Source organism: Leptonotus elevatus, chromosome 3 (assembly GCF_054856555.1).
Source record: "Leptonotus elevatus isolate MCC_2025b chromosome 3, RoL_Lele_1.0, whole genome shotgun sequence".
Classification (NCBI taxonomy): Eukaryota; Metazoa; Chordata; class Actinopteri; order Syngnathiformes; family Syngnathidae; genus Leptonotus; species Leptonotus elevatus.
Window position 1 is genome coordinate 17,170,782 of NC_141241.1, and position 20,486 is coordinate 17,191,267.

The window sequence follows — 20,486 nt, forward strand, 5'->3', positions numbered from 1 at the left end:
TTTAAGGAAGATTTTCCATATCTAAAGCAACAAAATAACAGCAGTGCATGAAAAATAAACTGACAGATGTATCTTTTTTTTTTTTAATGCATCTGTTGAGAATGTCCTGCATTTTTTCTTATGGGACCTACTATTTGTAGGATGGATCCCTGCATTATTTTGTGTCTTCTCCTGAAAATACAAAATCTATTTTTGTGTTTAGTGTTGTCTACGAGTATGAGGACATGGTGGTTTTGTTTTCTTTTAAAAGCTTAAGGGGTTGATTAATAATTAACGACAGTAGCCACAGCAATTTTAAGAATTTATCGAATATACAGTGTAATATACTTTAAATAATACTTGCAGTAACAAACCAAACTAGAAACGTTGTTAGTCGGACTGGTTTCGAGTTGTTTATACTGTTGACGTGCTCACACCACGAGCACATTAACAAAAACCTAAAACTAACCAAACATACCCGGATGTATGATGTGTGACGTCATATTAGGGGGACGCTTGTGATAGGACATGTTCGATGTTTTCATAAACAATTCGCACTAATCTCGCGAACAAGTACACGTAACATGCAGAGTATGTTGGCTTGTAAGGGAACAGGAGCTGTCGTAGCTGCACTTCGAATTATTTTCAGAAATCAGGTAACTGAGAAGTCGTACTTAAAAAGGTTAAATGGATGACACAATGCTAAGTGTTGTCTAACGTTCTTATCTGCAGGCTGCCGTCCGTGGGCAAGCTTGGAGGTGTCTGTCCACACAAACTAACGGAGAGGTCCGCATCGCGAAGGTACTCAAAGAAAAGTTCCCACTGGCGTCATCGCTGAAAGTTGTAGATATATCTGGTATGTACATTCAAATCCTTCTTAGTAAACGACTGGTGTATATTTTGAATTAAACGAGACATTTAATTTAACGCGGTTATCAATTCAAATGAGCCAGAAGTAGAAAAAAATAATTCTCGTCCTGCTTTTATACATACCGGTGGTTAGATGTATAAATATTGTAGTGTACAAATAAATACTGTTACAGTACCAATAACTTTTTAATCGGGATGCAACCCCATTTCAGTATTGTGCCAAGACTGCACGGCCGCACTGTACTGTATTCATAAACCGTAAAACTGCTACAATACTACAGCACTGATACCACTTTAAAGCCTGACATGTTCCTTCCAGACAGCTGGAGTAGAAACAATGTCACACACCCTCACCAAATAACACACATTTTAATGTGATCTTGTGTCCAGGTGGCTGTGGGGCCATGTATGAAGTTCACATAGAGTCTAGTGAGTTCACCGGGAAGAGGACTGTTCAGCAACACCAGCTTGTCAATCAGGTAACAATTATAATAGTCATTATCATTTATTATATATTCACCAGTCTATTGGGGACACCAGTTAAATGAAAACGCATCCATATTCAACCAGTGTCCCGAATGTTATGTTCAGTGTGTGTATTATAAAGATGACTTCTACAAGGATTTTTTAATGGGTAATTTGTTGTGTGCTTAAAACACATCTATTTCTGTGTTTTGTTTGTGTTCCACAGGCACTGAAGGATGAGATTCAAGGAATGCATGGACTAAGAATATTCACAGATATCCCCAAACAATAATTCTACTAAAGCAATAACACAATAACTCCACTCATTGTTCATAATTCTTGCTATGAATCAAAAATGTAATAGGAGATATTAGTGAACTTAGTACATCCTGCAAGTATAAATGTGAATTTGTCAAATCGCTTAAAAGGGACAGTGTGTAGAAAAGAAAAACCCCCCGCTCATTTCAGTAATATGCAAACCCAAAAAGTTCTATAACATCAACGTACATTTTTTAAAATATAATTGTAGGTCTAGTAGTAATCGCTAATTATATTACATCACGTTGCTATTAGTTCACCACTACAGATAGATGACACTGAATTCTACACACTGTCTCTTTAAGGAGGGGCATTTTAATGAAAAATATGAAAATGCATACTATAAAATATGAAAATGATGGCTGCATACGCACAAAATGTCAGATTACTCTCTTGAGTCTCATCTGGTTGGTAGAGCTATTTATGAAATTAAGTTAATATAGAATTGCTATTTTGCCTGTGGTTATAAGTCAAATATATTCTTTTAAAGGTGGGGTCTTAAGTTTTGACCGTTTTTGTTTGGAAACAATTGAAAATGGACTCCTGCCATGGCTCCGCCCAGAAACATCTCTTATGGCAAAACACAACAAAATGGCAAAATACAGGCTGGGGTGGGGGGGGGGGGGTGATTGATGACAAAATCACCACCACACATTAACAGAAGCCCAGAGGTGTTGATTGAGAAGTATTTCATGTGTTTACGAAGTGTTTATTTTTGAGTGAAAACTTAAGACCCCACCTTTAAGGTCCTAGTTTGTATCACGAGTCCGTCAGCAGATTGCATATAGGCCTATTGTGTACATTCACCCAGGACTAGTCATACAGGAAATATTTTTTGTTTAATAAAGCCCTCTATACTGAACTTGCTCAGTGACGTGGGGTGATGTTCATGACCAGTGAGGCACTGACTCCTCGGCAGTCGGCTATAACAATATGAGCCCAAGATAGAAGATTAGCCTATACTGTATTTCAAATTTGACCGCAATTGTTTAAATTGAAGTCATAATTGATTTTTTTGAATAGGCCATATTTGTTTTCAAAGCTTTTACCGTAATTATTCCTAGATCAATTCCATACTGTTCAACAATGTCATAGCACAAAAAAACAGAATGCAGTATTGAATACTGTCAAGTTCATTCTTGTTGTTTTTGTTTCTTTTCATTCTCTTTCTCTCTTTTTTTAAATAAAAAAACCCATTTGCTCTTACCTTTATATGTAATATGTTATGAAAGCCCCGATTTATTAAATTACCCAGGTGTCTTATATGTCACAACTTGATATTGGGAACTGTCATTGGAGAACTGCCATGGGAAGTCCGTGTCAAAATCGGTAAAGAATTTGACGATTTATGTGGTTACCTCCACCTTTTTTCAGCCATCCAAGGAGACTGGTGTTTTATGCTGTGCCGTCCCCTGCTGTCGAATAAATTTGACGTCAAAATGTCCTGGAGCTCACCTTGCAAATGTCAATGTACAATTAATGCATATTTCAGTATATTATACAAACGGATTTCAGTCGTGTGCATGAGAGCATTTCGGTTGTAAGAGGTCATTCGGAATAACGTCCATGATGGCGTGCATACAATGAATGCACTTTTGAAGGATGTGTGCAGTATATTTGATTTCCAAGCGTCGCCGAGGGCGTCACACTTGTTGAATGACTGGCCAAACTGGAGATTTACGAGTCCCATTAAATTGCATATAGAGCGCCCTTCCAACAGATGGCGCACTTGACACTCAAGCGAACACAAGCGCCACTAATTACGCCCATTTCGTTGAAATGACTAATTAATGGTCCTTATCCACCAGCTGAGATGACAGTAATAGCAATAACATGATCCCGGGTTTGGACACGCATTCGTAAGTGGATGGGGAATCAGACGACGGGCTGAGTAAGGCTGGGCTGCCGTGCACAGCGCCACGATTGCGGGCTGCAGCGCACATCAGTGAGCCGTGAAGAGGCGCGGAGAGTCGCATACAGCCGGGCTCCGACATGGCTCAAGAGGGGGCAGATATGACGGAGGAAACCGAGTGCATGATAGAGAAAGACGCGGGGAAGAAAGCGGGGAGCGGGGAATCTTCCGCAAATGTGAAAGAGATGCGGGCGGTGATGCTGTCAGGCTTTGGAGGGCTCAACAAACTCCGAGTGACCAAGAAGCTGATGCCCGAGCCTCAGCGTGGTGAAGTGAAGATCCGCGTCAAAGCATGGTAAATATGACCACATTGTTACTGCTTTGTTTTCAATGTTAAACGTGTTTAAAAAAATAATAATCACATCACATACATGGAGTACAGTAAGACTATCGCAGAAGCCACAGGTGCCCCCCCCCCCTTCACTGTTGTCAATCAATCAATAGACTATATAAATCACATTCAAGCATTCGTTTAAAAATAATTCAATGCATACATTGTATCTACAGTATCTTAGCCGCTGCAGTTGGCTTTTCACAACAATTGGTGGCAAAGTTTGGGAAGATACATTTGTGATCTTTTGTATTCAGAGAGACTGCGTTGATGAATGTGGCCTTGCATTCAGAACCCATGACTCATTGTCCATGGCAATTGCATAAACGTGATCATAAACATATGTAGACACTGATTTTATTACTCAATAACCTGCCCACCAAGTTGATACTGTCTGTAAGGTATTATTCATAAGTGTTTGTTATTGATTGTAGTGACAAAGGTGTATAATTGCATCATAATCAGGCTGTGTATATTTTTTGCTATACAGCAAGTTCAGCAATTGAGGTAAGCAAGAAATGAATGCTGGGGATTCGCATGCTCTCCTTGTAGTCGTGGGGGGGGGGGGGGGGGGGGTGAAATACTCAGATACTTGCTAGCATAGGGCGATATCAGATTCTGATGGTATGATAACCGTGAGCAAAAAAATATTTTGGTATCATGGACGATATTCCAATCACAGCTCTAAACTTTTGTTATAATATTCTGAAATGTTTCCATTTAACACACTCTGTAGGTCTGCATGTGAAAATAAAATAAGCATTTGAGTTGTTCTAAATAAAATAAAAATGTAGTAATGTACAACAACAAAAGGGCTTACTATTTCTCTGATATTGGCCGTGCTAATTGGCTAGTTAGCTAGTTATCTGCCTCAGTAGCAAATACAGTATTTATTTCACTAATACTAAACACACAAACTCCTGTAGCTGGTTGCAAACGTTCATTTCAAGACAGCGTGAGAGTAATGCAATAATGTTACCTTGAATTTGTCGAAGTGTGATGGGTGGTGCTCTCGTAAATGTGGTACCATATTGTCCTTTCTCAATTTCATTTTTATAACTTGTATTATTACCAAGAAGCAGTATTGGATTTCATTTGACTCTCTTTATTTTGTAATTAACACAAACAAGTAACATGACAGCACATCCTGCTTGTATATAATGTATACGCACCAGACCCTCTTTTCTACTGTATGTACTTCTTTTACACAGTGCCCCCTAGTGTTCAGACTGAGACACCACATGATTGAACTATCTTATGTTACAGGCTACATTTAGAAAAACATGCAGTTGGATGTTAAAATGTCAGTTCTGACAAGTTGTTTCTCTAAAAAGTATTATATTTTGTCATGTTCTAGAAAAGTGTGTGTTTGTGACTAAAATTTGATTAAAACTTAAATAAAAGGCATTGTTATCATAATTGCAAGACATAATGCCATTAGTAATTATCAGTACTCTGTTGGCGAGTACTCAGATTTAAGTCCTCACACTCGGTCTGGAAAAAGTGCATCTCTAATGAATACCTCTTTGGCAGTGTCAATCAAAACAGGCTAATTATTATCTTTCTAAAGGCAGACTTCTATCTCCTTGGGAAAATAATAGAGCCTCAGAACTGTGAGGCAGAAGATCTGCTAACCAGTTAGGGTGCTGCGCTACCTGCCATAATAATTGATAAGTCAATTATTTCATTGTTAATAATTCTGTCAACTGTATGGAATTGATTGAAGAAAAATAGCACGACTCCATTATGGCACAACACATTTATCACACACAATGATCCTATGTATTGGATTTTTCAGTGGTTTAAATTTCCTGGATTTGATGGTACGCCAGGGGACTATAGATAGTCCTCCTAAGCCACCTCTTGTTCCTGGCTTCGAATGCTGTGGGATCGTGGAGTCTGTGGGTGAGAACACAGAAGGATTTGAGGTAGGTCAAACTGAAGCATGCTCCCTGAGTAATACGCAAATAGCCTATGGCCCGCGTATTAAGCGGATCCAAGAGAGGTAAATTCAATCGCAGTTGACATCTCGATTGATTGGGATGTTGGGGTGGAAAAACAGAGAGGGGAGTTGGAATGAAAATGACGCCTCAGATTCAGAGAAGAAAGATAGTTGCCATTATTTAAAGTCCATGTAAAGTGAAAATATGTAATTTGACATCAGAGAACCTTGTCAAATTTGGTTAATTTTATAAAATGAGGCTTGAAAAATAAAGCCTTTCTTTTTTGTCAGGATCTGGAAAAATGGATGCTACTTCAGTTAGTATCTTTCTTATGCCTAATCTACATGTTTGAGCCGTGAAAATATAGCTGCTTAAAGCCTTTGGTGGTTGTGGAATATGTAGAATATACTCCACTAAGACATTTTAGGAGGGGGAATTCCACACTGTGATAACAAGGCGCTCTCGCCAGGGAAAAGTTTGTGTTCACACACTGGCTTTAAAGTTTAACTTAAAAAAAAAAAAAAACCTTCTTGCTTTTATTCCTTCCTCTATGTGACATGCACACTCACGGCTAACAACGGAGCTCTCTAACGCGGTGACACTAGTGTATTTTTGGTGTGTAGGCATAGCTAGCTAGCTAACTGCACGTCACAGTTGTGCCAGATAACCGCTGATGTGAACAAAGGTGCTCAAGTTGTGATGGCAAAATGGGTCACTCGGCGTCATTTTAGCAATGCCCCCCCAAAAATCGGTTAAACAGAAATGCTGAAAAGCAGTCCAATGTTCCACAATTGACTAGCCTACTACATACTTCTCAGTTTTGTATACGTATTGAGCGTTTATCTTCAAACACGTATAATGTACCGGTATTCAGAAACCAATCTTTGAATTCGCCGTTGCCACCTCTGTTTCTTCCAGATAGGAGATCGAGTCATGGCTTTTGCCAACTACAATGCCTGGGCAGAAGTTGTTTGCACACCTGAAGAGTTTGTCTACAAAATGCCAGACGAAATGACTTTTGCAGAGGCCGCAGCATTTGCTCTGAACTTTGTCGCTGCCTACATGATGCTCTTTGAGGTCGCCAAACTCAAAGAGGGAATGTCGGTGCTGGTGCATTCAGCTGGGGGCGCTGTTGTAAGTCACTCTCTTTCATACAGTTCATGCATGCCACAAAACATCCTTGCGTTGTTACTGTAGCTTGATGTGTCAGTCGTGGACCACATTATTAGGTACACCTGCAAAACAAAGTTTCAGAACTGCAATATTATCCGGTTCAATTAAAGAGAACAAAAATAGTAACGCTAGCAATACAAGCTAGCATTAGCATTATGAAAACAAGATGATGTTAGCCGTGTGGCATGACCAATTGTTAACTCATTTGCTCCCCAAAACGTAAAAATACGTTCCATTTTTAAATGTTTTAAGAGTCCCAAAGACATATTTATACGTTTTAATGGTTTTTTTTAATGCTAGAGCATACAGAAGGCTTTGTTACAGCCTCTCAACTGCAAAGAACGGTTGAAGAAATGGTAGTTATTACACAAACGACCAGCAGGTGGCAGCAGAGCAAAGGAAATAAACCAGAGCCATGTTGAAAAAAACCCTCAATTACTCAGAATTCTAAATAGATTTGTGAATAATGATGACACTTAGCTATATTCTAATGCTAATTGCTGCAAAACGGAAACAGATAGAAATATACTTATTTTTTCCTGATGAAAGAGATACTTTAATTTTTCAATGTTTTTATAGCAATAGAACACAATATTCTGTGGGCCTTGCAAAGTCCAGTAAAACAGCCGGGAGTGAAGGGGATTGCTTCTGTGAAAATGACTGGGAGTGAATGAGTTTTACTAGAGTGCCACTATCACTGTAATACTAATTGTTATGAACGAATAAATTCTTTATTCCAAAGATGTGTGCGAATGACATAAGGAAAAACAACAACTAAACAGACAAGATAAATAAAAATAAAGTAAAATTGTACATATTCAAAAAGGAGTAGTTATCAGTTTGAACTTGTATTTGATTGGAATGATAACAATACCTGTCGAGAAGAATTGTTGCTAATTTCACATCACCTCTGAATCCTCACAGCTGCCTGTGGGCTCCTTTCATTCTGTTTCTGTTTATTATTATGTTGTTGTTTCAAAAGAGGGATGAACATTATTTTTTTTAATTTATTTTTTGCCCAGAGGTGTAGTTTCAGCACAGTACTTTAAGCCCTTGTTATCTGGTCAGTACGAGACTGGGATGGGGCTGCATGGCAAAATACTGGATTTACAATGCTTTTGTCATACATTTAAAACCAATTAATATGAGACTTTATTAAAATGTTGAAAACATCTGTTCATTAATCATAAAGCCAGTCACAGTAGCGTTTCAATGGATGCTACAATTTAGATGCATTTGAGAAATACACCACTCTGCATAATATTGATAAATATGATTTCATGTGCAATTATGTATTCCACTCTGTTGTGAATTAGCACTCTGGCAGCTGCTGATGCTGACAGTTGTCATTGTTCTCTCCAGGGTCAAGCTGTGGCTCAGCTGTGCTCCACTCTACCTAACATCACCGTCTTTGGGGTCGCCTCAAGTTTGAAACACTCTGCCATCAGAGATTCCGTGACTCATCTCTTTGACAGAAATACTGATTACATACAAGAAGTCAAGAAGTAAGTTTGAGTTACAACATATAAATAAGAAGCCTGTATTCTGGATATTTTTTTAAACTATCAAGAATCGGCTGCTTGTTGTGAATCATGGATTTCACAGAGCGAGATTCACCTGTCGAGTGGTTTGTCGTCATGGTCACCATGGCAACAAAGAACTAATCCCAGTGGCACAGTGGAGGTCTGCAATTGAGCCAAATCAGGGGCTGATTCATGATAGCATGGATTTTGAAATTGAGGGATTTTATTTCACAGCCTGTTCCACTTCATACAGCTTTAAAAATAACCATTTTTTCCCCCTGTCAATACAATTGCCTGCATTCTATATGTGTATACATAAATACATAAATGTAATATTATGTAGGTTTAAGTTGCAATCAACTATTGTTTCATGTGTGCTGCCTGCATATGAAGAGTAGTAGTGGATTAATTTGCCTTTCATCCCTCTGCACCACACATTCCACCCAGGATCAAGACCAAAGTACAATTAAATGAGTGTGTTTTACAAAACGAATCACAAGACCACCAAGCAGTTTCGGTGTCCAGGTCTTAAGGAATTTAGGTCCCCATGAGAATGGCATACCTTTCATTCTTTTTATAGCCCTGCTTTTAATCATATTTATTTTGGACTATTCATAACTTATGGCTGTGATGACCATGGAATAGAAGAAGGTGATGCAATGATGTGGGTTGTTGTATATCACAAGAAATCAAACTTGTTGTTCAGTGATTTTAAAGGGTGGTCCATATGAATGCCACTAGTAGACTCCTACAAGTGCTTGAAAGAATCACTGCCCAAGGACATATCAGTTACATTTAAGTTCCATACATTTGCATTTAATATTTCATAGCTTTTTGCTTTTAATCATTAATTTAGGTGCAGTTTTGATGTTATATTTAATTATCATTATCATTATTTCCTTCCCCCCGACAAACCTTCACTTTGCTCCTGTTTTAGGATATCTCCAGAGGGAGTAGACATTGTAATGGACTGTCTATGTGGAGAAAACACAGCGAAAGGCCTCAGTCTGCTGAAACCATTGGGAACATACATCCTCTATGGTAAGAACTATACACTATAAAAAGTACTGTATATTTATCATTGAACGTCACTGTAGCATGATGCACGCTTTGAACATAACACTGAGCTTAAATTTAGGAACGTTTTAAAAAAAGAACAATACTGCATTGATTGTAACGTGTAGATCAATGAAAAAAACTTAAATATTAAGGAAACGGTTGATGATTAAACGTAAATTGTTATGTGTGATGGTTTGCGCCGAGTATATAGCCATGGACGGGCGCTACTGAATAGCCAAATTACGGAGCAAAAATGGGCTGAATGTCTACTTAAAAAAAAAAAAAAGAGATGTTTCTTGGCACTATCACAAATAAGCGTAGTTTACGACTGCTCAGTTCCATGGCAGAAAATACATTGAAAGGCAAAATGGGAAAAAAAAGATAGGTATAACAAAACATAGAGGCGCCACCATGTGGCGCGGTGCCATACTACGGGTTGTTACCAAATGTGTTGTACTTAAAAGTTAAACACAACTGAAATGCGATTAAGAAATCTACTGTAAATATATAGTGGAAAAAATATATATTTAAAAAAATCAGGCTATATGGCATTCTAATTTGTTTGGTTGGTGATTAAAAAAAATAAAAAGTTAAACATTGTAAATTTTATTTGTACAGTGGTGCCTTGTGATACAACTGATTTGTTCCGCAACCTTTCTTGGAACGGAAAATACTCAAATCTCAATTCATATTTCCTGAATTTGACGCTGCTGGGGAAAAGAGTAGCTTGCCAATTAAACCTGATTTAAAAAAAACCTCATTCTACTGTCACCTGTCTAAGCTTGAATAACTAATGCTCCATACATAAAACATACCCTGGGAATAAAACATATTCTCAGTCACATCTGAGACGCTTATCTAGCCCCTGTTAATCACTTTAATTGTCGTCAAACCTCATGAATTAACCAACACAATTACTAGCCAATTAACGATTAGTGCTAGTTATATTGCAAAGGCATGCTTGCACGGACCCTGAATTGTAAAGGTGCCAATTGTTCCTCCCTCCCCCCTCCTCAGTCTTCATGCTTTGCTTGTTATTGTCCAGTCACCTTTGCCCATGCAGCCATTTGCACAGCACACAACAATCCTTTTATTTTTGCTTTTTCAGGCGCATCGAACATGGTAACTGGGGAGACAAAGAGTTTCTTCAGCTTTGCAAAATCTGTGAGTCAGAAATTCCATCTGTCATCGTCATTTGAAGCACACAGCCCCTTAACGCCATTTTATGACAAATGAAACACTCAATTCTCAGCGGAATTGCATATCTCTATGACACATGCTGTTATTTCTTCCAAGTGGTGGCAGGTGGAGAAGGTGAACCCTATTAAACTGTACGAGGAGAACAAAGTCATGGCAGGATTTTCGTTGCCCAACCTCCTCTTCAGGCAGGGAGGATCCGATTTGGTGAAATCGGCGATGGACAAACTCTTGTGCCTCTACAACCAAAAGAAGATCAAGCCAGTGGTGGATTCTCTGTGGGCTCTGGAGGAGGTAAGAGCCATAATCAAATTGAAGAGGTCTGTTGTAAAAGATCAATCCTCTAAGCCACTAATCATGTTCAGGGTTGCGGCAGGGCCAGGAGGCTATTAGGGCAAAATGCAGACTACATCCTAGACTGGTCTCCAGTCAGTTACTCGTGACTGGGGCGTTGAGTACACGGAAATAAGCTATGTGAACCACGACGTGACTAAATCACCAAATAGCGGTGACAATTTTCTAAAAGCAGTGTACACAACTATTCAAAAAAAATCTTTGCAAAACTTTTAACATGGCTTATAGACTGGCCAAAATGCCAAATAGTCAGTATTAGCGTAAAACCTTCAGGCTTCTGCTAGAAAGCCTACTTGAACAACTGAACGTTATTTCAGGCTATCAGATTCTTTATTTTTACTTCCCTTCTCAAAAAGACAAACAAATCCAATTGAGTTGTTATGGGCCATATAAAAAAAATCTTGAAATGACTTAACCTGGTCACAAAAACTTGTCATTTAAACAGGGGGTGTGTAGAGTTCTTATATCCACTGCACGCATCACGGACAGCAAATAGTCTGATGCCATTCTAGATTTGTGTGGGATGCTGTCAGCTGCGGACGTTCTCCCACAGATGGCGGTTGGTAGGTTGTGCATCTCCCTACTGCACAATTACTTCACTCCCACACAAAACCCAATGGACCATACATCAATCACTTCACCACAAGTCACGAGTTGCTGGGTTGAAAACACCTTAGCCTCACACGGCCTGAAATACGGTCAATGCCCCCGTCTCTCCGTCGTACAGTACCCACCAACCCTCACTTATGTACAACATGCACGGCAAACTCTAACTATGATCAATAATAATTAACAAAAAATACAATCATAGTGCATAGACTTCGACTTAGCTTTATTGTCATTCAGTAAATACATGGTACCTTAGCTCACAGTATATACTGCATGTTCAGTACATAGAGCTATTTGTGAATACTATTTACTTTGCTTGAATCTTTTACTTCTCAAAGTTCTGTGACAATTGTTCATTTTTTGTATAGTCATTCCCCACAGGCCGTAATTTAGGCTCCCCTGATCTATAACTATAGTAATCCCTCACTTATCACGAACCCCTCGTGATAGACAAAAATCTGCAAAATAGCAACCATATAACAACAACAACAGCATGTTACTTTTAATGTGTACGGCTTTAAAATGTGACCTATTGAGTCAGAGTCAGTAACTGAGAGTGTAGAGTTGGCCAATTAAGTTGGCTCAAAATAGTGATGGCCATCGATATGAACTTAGGTAGATCCGACATGCCACTTTTGAGCTGCGTGTGTAGCGCGATGGACAATAAGGGGCAACATTTAGGAATGGTTACTTAGCTGGGTACTAAACTGGCAGATTTTTTTTTTTTAAACTAGAGTATTGATAAGCCCCACTCTTATCGATTCTGTTAACAGCCAGCACCACAGATGGCTAACCTTTAGGCTAACCCACTACAGATGGCTAGCTGTTAGCCACAGATGGCTAACCTTTAGCTAGTCTATATTACTGTATATGTTGAGTTCAGTTGTGGCCATTGTCAGCTCCTGAATTAATGTGCTTATTGCATGTTAGTTTCCATACCGTTTGTTCAATAACGTCATTGAAAGTGCACCTGGGGCTATGTTTAACCTTGACCAACTAGCTAACAATTGTTTATTCTTCTGTAGACATGCAGTTGTCACATTGTACTTGATCTTTTTCCTTTTTTTAAGTGCGAATATTCTTTGTCTTTTGTGCACTCTTTCCTTCTGGCTTGTATATATCGCTATAGTAGTCAAATTGATTGCAACAAAATTATGCTATATAGCCCAAAAAATCCATGATATGAGTTAGACGTGCCATTTAAAGATCTGCAATACCGTCAAACTGCAAAACGTGAAATGCATTAAGGAAAGCGAAGACTGCATTCCCTATACAGTCTTATTAGAGGTGTTATGAAAGTAAGGATGAGTCATCGCAAATGTCAACGCAATTATCTGTTGGTTGAATATGTGGGAAAAGCGTCACTTGCCGGTATTGATGTGTGGTTTTACGGTGGTTGTGATGGTGCTCTGGTACAATAATAGAAATGACCATCAAACCATCCAATTTTCAGTACCACCTATACAGTAGCAACTGACCTTGGTGAATGAGTGTGTAGCATAAACCAGAAATTGAGTTAAGCCCATGCCGACTGTGTAAAACGTGAACTTCAACGACTACTATACTACTAATGCACTTAATTGAAAATACTAAACAATAAAGAACCAGATGATCTCGAACATGTTTACGACCATTTTCAACGCATACAGCTGTTCGTGTTTTCGCAAATGTTTATTTGAGAGGGACGTTGTTCAGTTTTTAGTACTGAGAGTACTGTTGCAATATTTTTGTTTTTGTTTTGGCCAAGATATGTTGTGTTGAATGTCAGTGCTATTGAAATCCCCCCTATTTTTATTTATTTATTTATTTGCAATGGTTCACCTATACTGCCTTACAACTTACAACTGCCCAGCATTCCCTGGGCGCAGACCGCATCCCAGAACGGATATGCTAAGGGACGAGCGCCGGCGCTAAAGTGAAGTAAAGTGAGGGAGAGGACTGCATGGGCATGAGAGTTGAACTGTTTCCTTCCACTGATCGTTATGGGGAACCTGAGGTTACTTGCCAACGGACTATCTAACATCTGTTAAAAAAAACTGCAGTTGTTTCAGTGGACACTTAAGTCATGTTTCTCTTTCTTAACTGCAATAAATTTCACAGATTTGGTTAAATTAAAAAAAATATGGCTTTTCCGACCACGCCCTCATACATCTTGAGACTACCAACAGGCTGATGTGGAATTTGTTTAGTTTTGTGATATTATTTCATTATGATTTATGTTCGATCATTATTTTAGCATCCCCCCCCCCCCATGGGGCTAATTCTCAGACTCCAAGGTTACTGTATTAACCTTTTCCAAGACAAAAATAAAAATATAAATAATCTGAGTTTTTGACAAAATTACCTAGATCAATTATGCACGGAATCATTATTGATCAATTGATATGTTGCCCCCCCCCCCCCCCAAAAAAAAAAGAAAAAAAGGGAAAACAAATGAATGGGATGTGAGAATGAACTCCTGTTACAATGCCATTGTTGCACAGGGCAGAATAATGCTGCCTGGAGGAGTTGCCGTAGCTGACGTGTTGTTTTTCTTTAGACCCATCTAATCACTTGTTAAGCCTTTTGCCACAAGAAACATTTCACAGCCTTTGATTTGTATCTCTCAGGGAAAGACTGCAGATCCCTAGTGGTGTATGGAATCGGTGGTGTAGTGGTTCGCATAGCTGCCTTCCAAGCAATTGACCTTGGTTTGATTTCCAACCAATGCATGTGTTTTTGGCAATGTTGCCTCTGTAAAGATTCACTGAGATAGCTTGAGTGTAATTTCTGTTCAGGGAATCCTCCGTATTCAGGGCAGCCCATTCATTTCAATGTGCACTATAGACATGTCCAAAGCACTCTGGATTTTTGATTCACCCCAATCAACATGGACATGAGCAGGCCTTGTTGCTCTCTATGCACAGAATAGCTCTGCACTATTCCAGAATGTCACATCTTGACATGCATGTATTTTCAGCATCCCCTTTGCTGACTTTAGGTTTGACTTTTTTTTGTGGTAGAAATGCATTTTGTTTTGGTCATGAAACCTTGGCAAAATACGGTGGCCATTTAATGAATGGGGAGGGGAATGGCGTGGGAAGCATTGTCAGGGCCTCATTTATTCATGTGCCTGGAAGGAGAATTTAGAGCATGATTGTTTCTGTGTTGACTATGGTAACCTTTTCTTGCTGCGGGAGTGAAAAGCTACGTGCGTCATTGCATATGACCGGAAGCTGTGTAATTATTATTATTAGTATTATTTGGAATCATCAGCTTTCGTCAGAAATGATGAATTTAGAAATATAAACATGATGATTTAGTGTTTTTTTCATGATGTAATCTCTTGTCTGGATAATCTATCCTGCAACAAAGCACGAGACAAAGCTTTTGACCTATTTTCACTCTTGGGTGGTATTGTCTTCAACAAATGAATTTAAGAAACACAATGGCTTGCAAACAAAATGGGACATTCATTAATGACCCTTTAATGAGGTAAAATATGTATTTTGTGTGACCTATTCCCCTCATTGAGTTTAACAATAAAGTAAAAACAACGCATCGCCATTTTAATTTACAATAAAAGCTTGAAAATCATTCAAATGGTAGACTTGCCCTAATAAAGAGAATTGTGTCTGTGTCATTGCCATTGTGAAGCCATCTCACTTACTTTACTGGTCTATAAATAGAGGATTAGTGTTAGCCCTATCATTAGTTCTAATGTTCCAGTTCAGTGCTTTTAAAAATATGTACTTATCATTGTAGCACTGCACATTTGCTTATACTTATACCCATGCTGATAAATGTACCGTACTTAAATTAGGCTAAGTGAATTCATTGATTACATCACAGATTATGCCTACCTGATGTTCTTTATCCACTGCAGTGTATTTGAAGAATACATTAATAAATAAATAAAAATAATGACATTGACTTTTTTTTCATCAGGTTAAGGAGGCCATGCAGAGAATTCATGACAGAGGCAATATTGGAAAACTCATTCTGGATGTCGAGAAGTCACCTACTCCCTTGGTAACAGTAATTTCTCTTAAATTCACAGTGAAAACACATCTGGATGTAATAGTAACGGATATGTTGATATTGTATATTATTCTTTGATCCACATAAGACTTAAGAAGTTTGGATTATTGTACAGTGGTGTATTGATTTATGAATTTGTTTAGTTACTTTACCATGCTGGTAACTCAAAACACTAATTTCTCAAATCATCTTACCCCATGGAAATGAATGGAAATGTCATGAATGTTTTAGTCCAATAAAACAAACAAGAGCTTAAGTAAAAACATTTTTTTTTAATGAAAACTAATTGCAGTCGAAAGTATACACACATAAGGTAAAAAAAATGTTTGTGCATTACACTATATTTATTGTGCGGCTCTCCTCAGGGCGCAGAATGATATGTACATACGGCTAAAAATGACAAAGATCACAACTAAACTGCAGTACATTTAACCCCCACCACGAATAATTGATGGGAAAATAATAATAATGTAATCCCCCAAAATTCTTAAAAATAAATAAATAAAAACGCTGATAAACATTCAATATGTATTTCCACAAAAATGTTAGAAAAAATGTGAATATGCAAATCTATGTTTGACGAATTGTAAGTACTGTATGTTTGGGTCTACTGCAATATAAGTTGTTTTTTTGCAGGGTCTAGTGAATATATATGTCAGTTTTGCCTGTCTACATGTGTTGCCACACTGTTTGTATCCAAATATTTGTTGTTTAACAATGTAGCATTGATGCTTGTTTCGCTAGCCCATCTATGGATTTTTGCATTGTGTGTTAGCATTAAGCTATAACACTTTCATAAAGAAAAGCTGTGTGGTGCTATGAATTATGCAACAGGTAATTGTCTTTGTTCAGTTTGAGAGTAAATGTCAACTGGGAGTGGCAATAAAGAAGTTTTTTTATTTTTCACTGACACCATCTAACCCTTACATGTTAAATTTTTGCTTGCAAACCAAAGAGGTACCACTGTATATGCATACAACAATATATGATGAATTATAATAAATAATAGAAAATGCCAATGCAAAACTTCAAAAAGTGGTTAGTAAGAGGAGATCAAATGTAGTTATGTTTAAAATGTAGAAGCAGTGTGTTGTGAAAAGGTAAAAATGTCTAAATATTCTAATAAGCGTGTTTTTCTACTTTTGTGTTGAGTGAGTACTTTGCTATTGGGTCACTGATGGACCAATAAATCCTTTTTGCCTTTTTCCATCAGATGGCCAGCGACAGCACTGAGACCAGTGAAGCGGGTGAGGAGGAAGAGGAGCCTGAGGGGGACAATGACAGCAAAGAGCGCATGCCTTTTATCCATTAGAATTCATTTAAAATGCCATGAGATGCCAGGTTTACCATAAAGGGTCACTCTGAGAGAGTTGTGCAGTCTTCGTGCATGTATTGTACTCATTTAAGTATTCATCATGTTTGTTATTTGTTGTTACTTGCATATAGACCTGCTCAATTGTATGCATGTGCAAAGTGCATTGTTTGGTTTTAGTTTTGCAACAATCTAGTAAATACGTTTAATTCATGATACGGATTCATATGCATTTGACCTTGCTGACATTCAACAAATAGTCAGCTTTAAATTGAATAAAATCAGTCAATTTAACAAAAAAAAATAAGCTAAAAAAAAAAACTCCCTGTACTTGATAATGACGGATGAGGTGAAATATTAGTGATGGTAGAAATGTGTAATTGCAGAGGGTGTTATTTTTAAGCATCCCTAAAGATGGCCACCTCATTATATAATGGGATCACATGTGCCTTGTGTTTGATACTTGAAATGTTTTCCCTTAATGTCAGGCTACCAAGTGAACACATGTAGCTCTAATCAGGATTATTAAAAGTCATCAAAACTAATCATGTTGTGCACTGACGGGAATGAAGTTTAATGATATCTTTATTTGTTTACACAGCAATTGGATTGAGGAAAATCAATGTTATTACCAAACATTTACCAACATGAGTATTATTTGTTACCTGATAACAAAAATGGTGACATTTTTAAAATACTGGGATCCAGCAAGACTTTTATTAGAAAAGACAACGTTTCTATGTGTGTTACGACAAATATGAGAAACAAAAATAAATCCGAATCTCATGTCTCGGAGGACGATGATGATTTCTTCCGTCAGACTGCCAGTTGAGAGGACTTTTTATTACCTGTCTGGCCTAAGTTGTTGTATTTACTTTCTGGTGCCTCAAAACAAACATGCCCTGAGAGATTGCTTATTTTTAGAATAAACACAACTCATCTAAATTAGAAATGCCATCAAATGCAGGGAATACTACAAACACCCTCATGACTTTTAAATATATCTAAGAGAAAACTTGAATCGCTTTTCACATTACCGGATGTATTTTCTCAAGTGCCAACTAACATAGAAAGGAATATTGTTTAGGGCAGAAATAACTTCTAGATATAAGTAAGAAGATGTATGTTTTAATGTAGGTAGTTTTGAAATCCATCTCAGTATTGTGTAGACATATTCAGTATACGATATGTTTGTTTGCAAGAGACGAGGAAAAGGTGCATGTTTTGGAATGTGTGCTTATGTTTATGTTAATGTATTGTCATAATTCATTGAAAAAAACAAACTGAAAAGTATTTTGTTTGTTGGTTTCTCATCTGTGGTCTCCTACTTTTGTCCAGTCTTGCAATCTTTCATTGTGGACTTTGTTTACATGAAAATAAATGGATCTGCAAAGTAGTCAACAATGGAAGTTGTCATTTTCTAGCTTTGAATAAAACAATAATATAAGAATAGAAATAAATGCAGCTGTAGCATGGTCTGGTTGTTTTCACATATGCCTCACAGTCCTCAAACCCACTGGTGGGTGCATGTGACGTCAGGGAACAAATTTTTTTTTTTTTTTTTGCTGTACTAGAATAAAGTGTAAATGCACACCCACTACAGTAGGTGGCAGTGGCACTCATTTTCAGAGAGTGCGCAAGGAGTACGGGTTGGGTGCAAAATATTTTCTTCTTTTTTTAAACAAAAAAATTACTGTGAAGCCCTGCTGTAATGTAGTATGTGAGTATGAATGGTTGTTTGTTTATATGTGCCCTGATTGGCTGTCGACCATTTCAGGGTGTACCCAAAGTCAGCTGGGATAGGCTCCAGCTCGCTCACCCGTGACTCTAATGAGGATCAGGGCAATAGTCAATAAAAGGATGGCTGACTAAATATAAAGTGGTCATCAGTACCAATTCAGTATGTACCCACTGCTCAAGATACACTCGATTGCCAAAATATTCAGTGCACGTACACAGTGAAAGCCAGTACAAGGGAGCTGTATCAAAAAATTATGTCTGGTGTAAAACAGAGACCCTTTTATCACTGTATAGCTACATGTCGTTAAAACAGCATATAGTAAAATAATCCTTTAATGATGCACAGAGGGGAAATTCAAGTGTTATAGCAGTATAGGGTAAAGCAGTACAGAGCAGATTCTTAAAAATAAATAAATAAATAACAATAATTAAATAGAACAAAAATACAGATAAGAAATTGTTACATACAACTTTTCTGAAGGATAAATATGTGTTGCTGTTGTTGTTGTTGTTGTTATCCGGGGGCAGGACATTAAAATAGGGATAAGTCTATGCAGTGGTGGTCCTAGCTTGAAGTAGACCCATGTAAGACAACCTTAGACACACATTGATTAAATTAAAAAACACACCGGAGTGGATCTTAAATTGCCTTTAAAACGTGTAGGCAAATAATAGTACAGCAACAGCAAAGAAAAAAATAGAATGTGCTTGCCGTCTTTATGTTTAGGATTCATATCTGCTTCCCAACAGTGCGCTTGATGCTTATGATGCTGAGGCCGATTAAAGATTCCTGGTTGACCTTAGGTGGGTTTTTATTAACTATGTAAGGTTAAGTGTGATAGAAAATGGATGGATGGAAGCTTAGATAAGGAATCTCTCGGGCAACTGCACAAAGGGGTGTCAATTCTCCAAACGAACGCCAATAATTGAGATGTGTTTGATGCATACACGATGGAAAACCATTCCACATAGTATTTTTTTTTATGCCCACCCTCAGGCAATGTCGCCGTGCACATGCCACAAGCTGCCAACGAGCATATATGGCTGAGTTTATTGTATGAGGTTGGTTGGAGGGGGTGTAGTTGTGGCCAACACTGCTGTAGTACAGTCTGATAGGTAATCAATCAATGAATCGATCAATCAATCAATAAATTTGATAAATCAAACAAAATACGATGGTGCCTTGAGTTACGAATGACCAGATTTATGTTTTTCCTAATTACAAGGAGTCACTCAGCTGATTTTTTTTTTTTTTGCTTTGACTCGCATATAATTATTATTTATATTCAGCAAATTTACTGGTTGCAAATGTGTTTGAGTAGAAAATATCCAAAATTTTAGGGGGCAAAATGCAATCATTTAGAACAGGAGTTTTAAACAAGCTATGGTAGCCAGTGTGATTAAAAAAAATAATAATAATTAAAAAATAAAAATAAATAAATAAAAATAAAGGTTGCACTCACATTAAACTTTGATGTCAAGTTAACCTGCCAAGAGCCAGACTGATAAGGTGAATCAGTAAGAAGTGATCCACGATATCAATCTGGGACTACTCCAATATGATTTGGAAAGACGGGACTTTCAGTACAAGACTTCAAGCTGATTTGGTGATGCTGCAATCACCAGTGGTTCGGCTCTGAGAAAATCAGCGGGCTTGGTACAAGATGGATTCTTGGGGGGT

The 20,486-nt window shown here is 37.8% G+C and overlaps 2 protein-coding genes across 2 annotated transcripts; both read left to right on the forward strand.

The window, feature by feature from the left end:
* Window positions 1-483: 483 nt before the first annotated feature.
* On the forward strand, window positions 484-2,494 carry bola3 (bolA family member 3). Its single transcript, XM_086071646.1, has 4 exons — window positions 484-635; window positions 712-835; window positions 1,240-1,328; window positions 1,541-2,494. The coding sequence occupies exons 1-4, from the start codon at window positions 564-566 to the stop codon at window positions 1,604-1,606; spliced, it is 351 nt and encodes a 116-aa protein (XP_085927772.1). The 5' UTR covers window positions 484-563; the 3' UTR covers window positions 1,607-2,494.
* Window positions 2,495-3,384: 890 nt separating this feature from the next.
* Window positions 3,385-18,461, forward strand: vat1l (vesicle amine transport 1-like). The gene is made up of 9 exons (XM_086071542.1): window positions 3,385-3,839; window positions 5,674-5,803; window positions 6,737-6,952; window positions 8,354-8,496; window positions 9,452-9,555; window positions 10,682-10,737; window positions 10,870-11,064; window positions 15,661-15,744; window positions 16,967-18,461. Exons 1-9 carry the CDS (start codon window positions 3,625-3,627, stop codon window positions 17,063-17,065), a joined length of 1,242 nt encoding a protein of 413 aa, XP_085927668.1. The 5' UTR covers window positions 3,385-3,624; the 3' UTR covers window positions 17,066-18,461.
* Window positions 18,462-20,486: the final 2,025 nt, after the last annotated feature.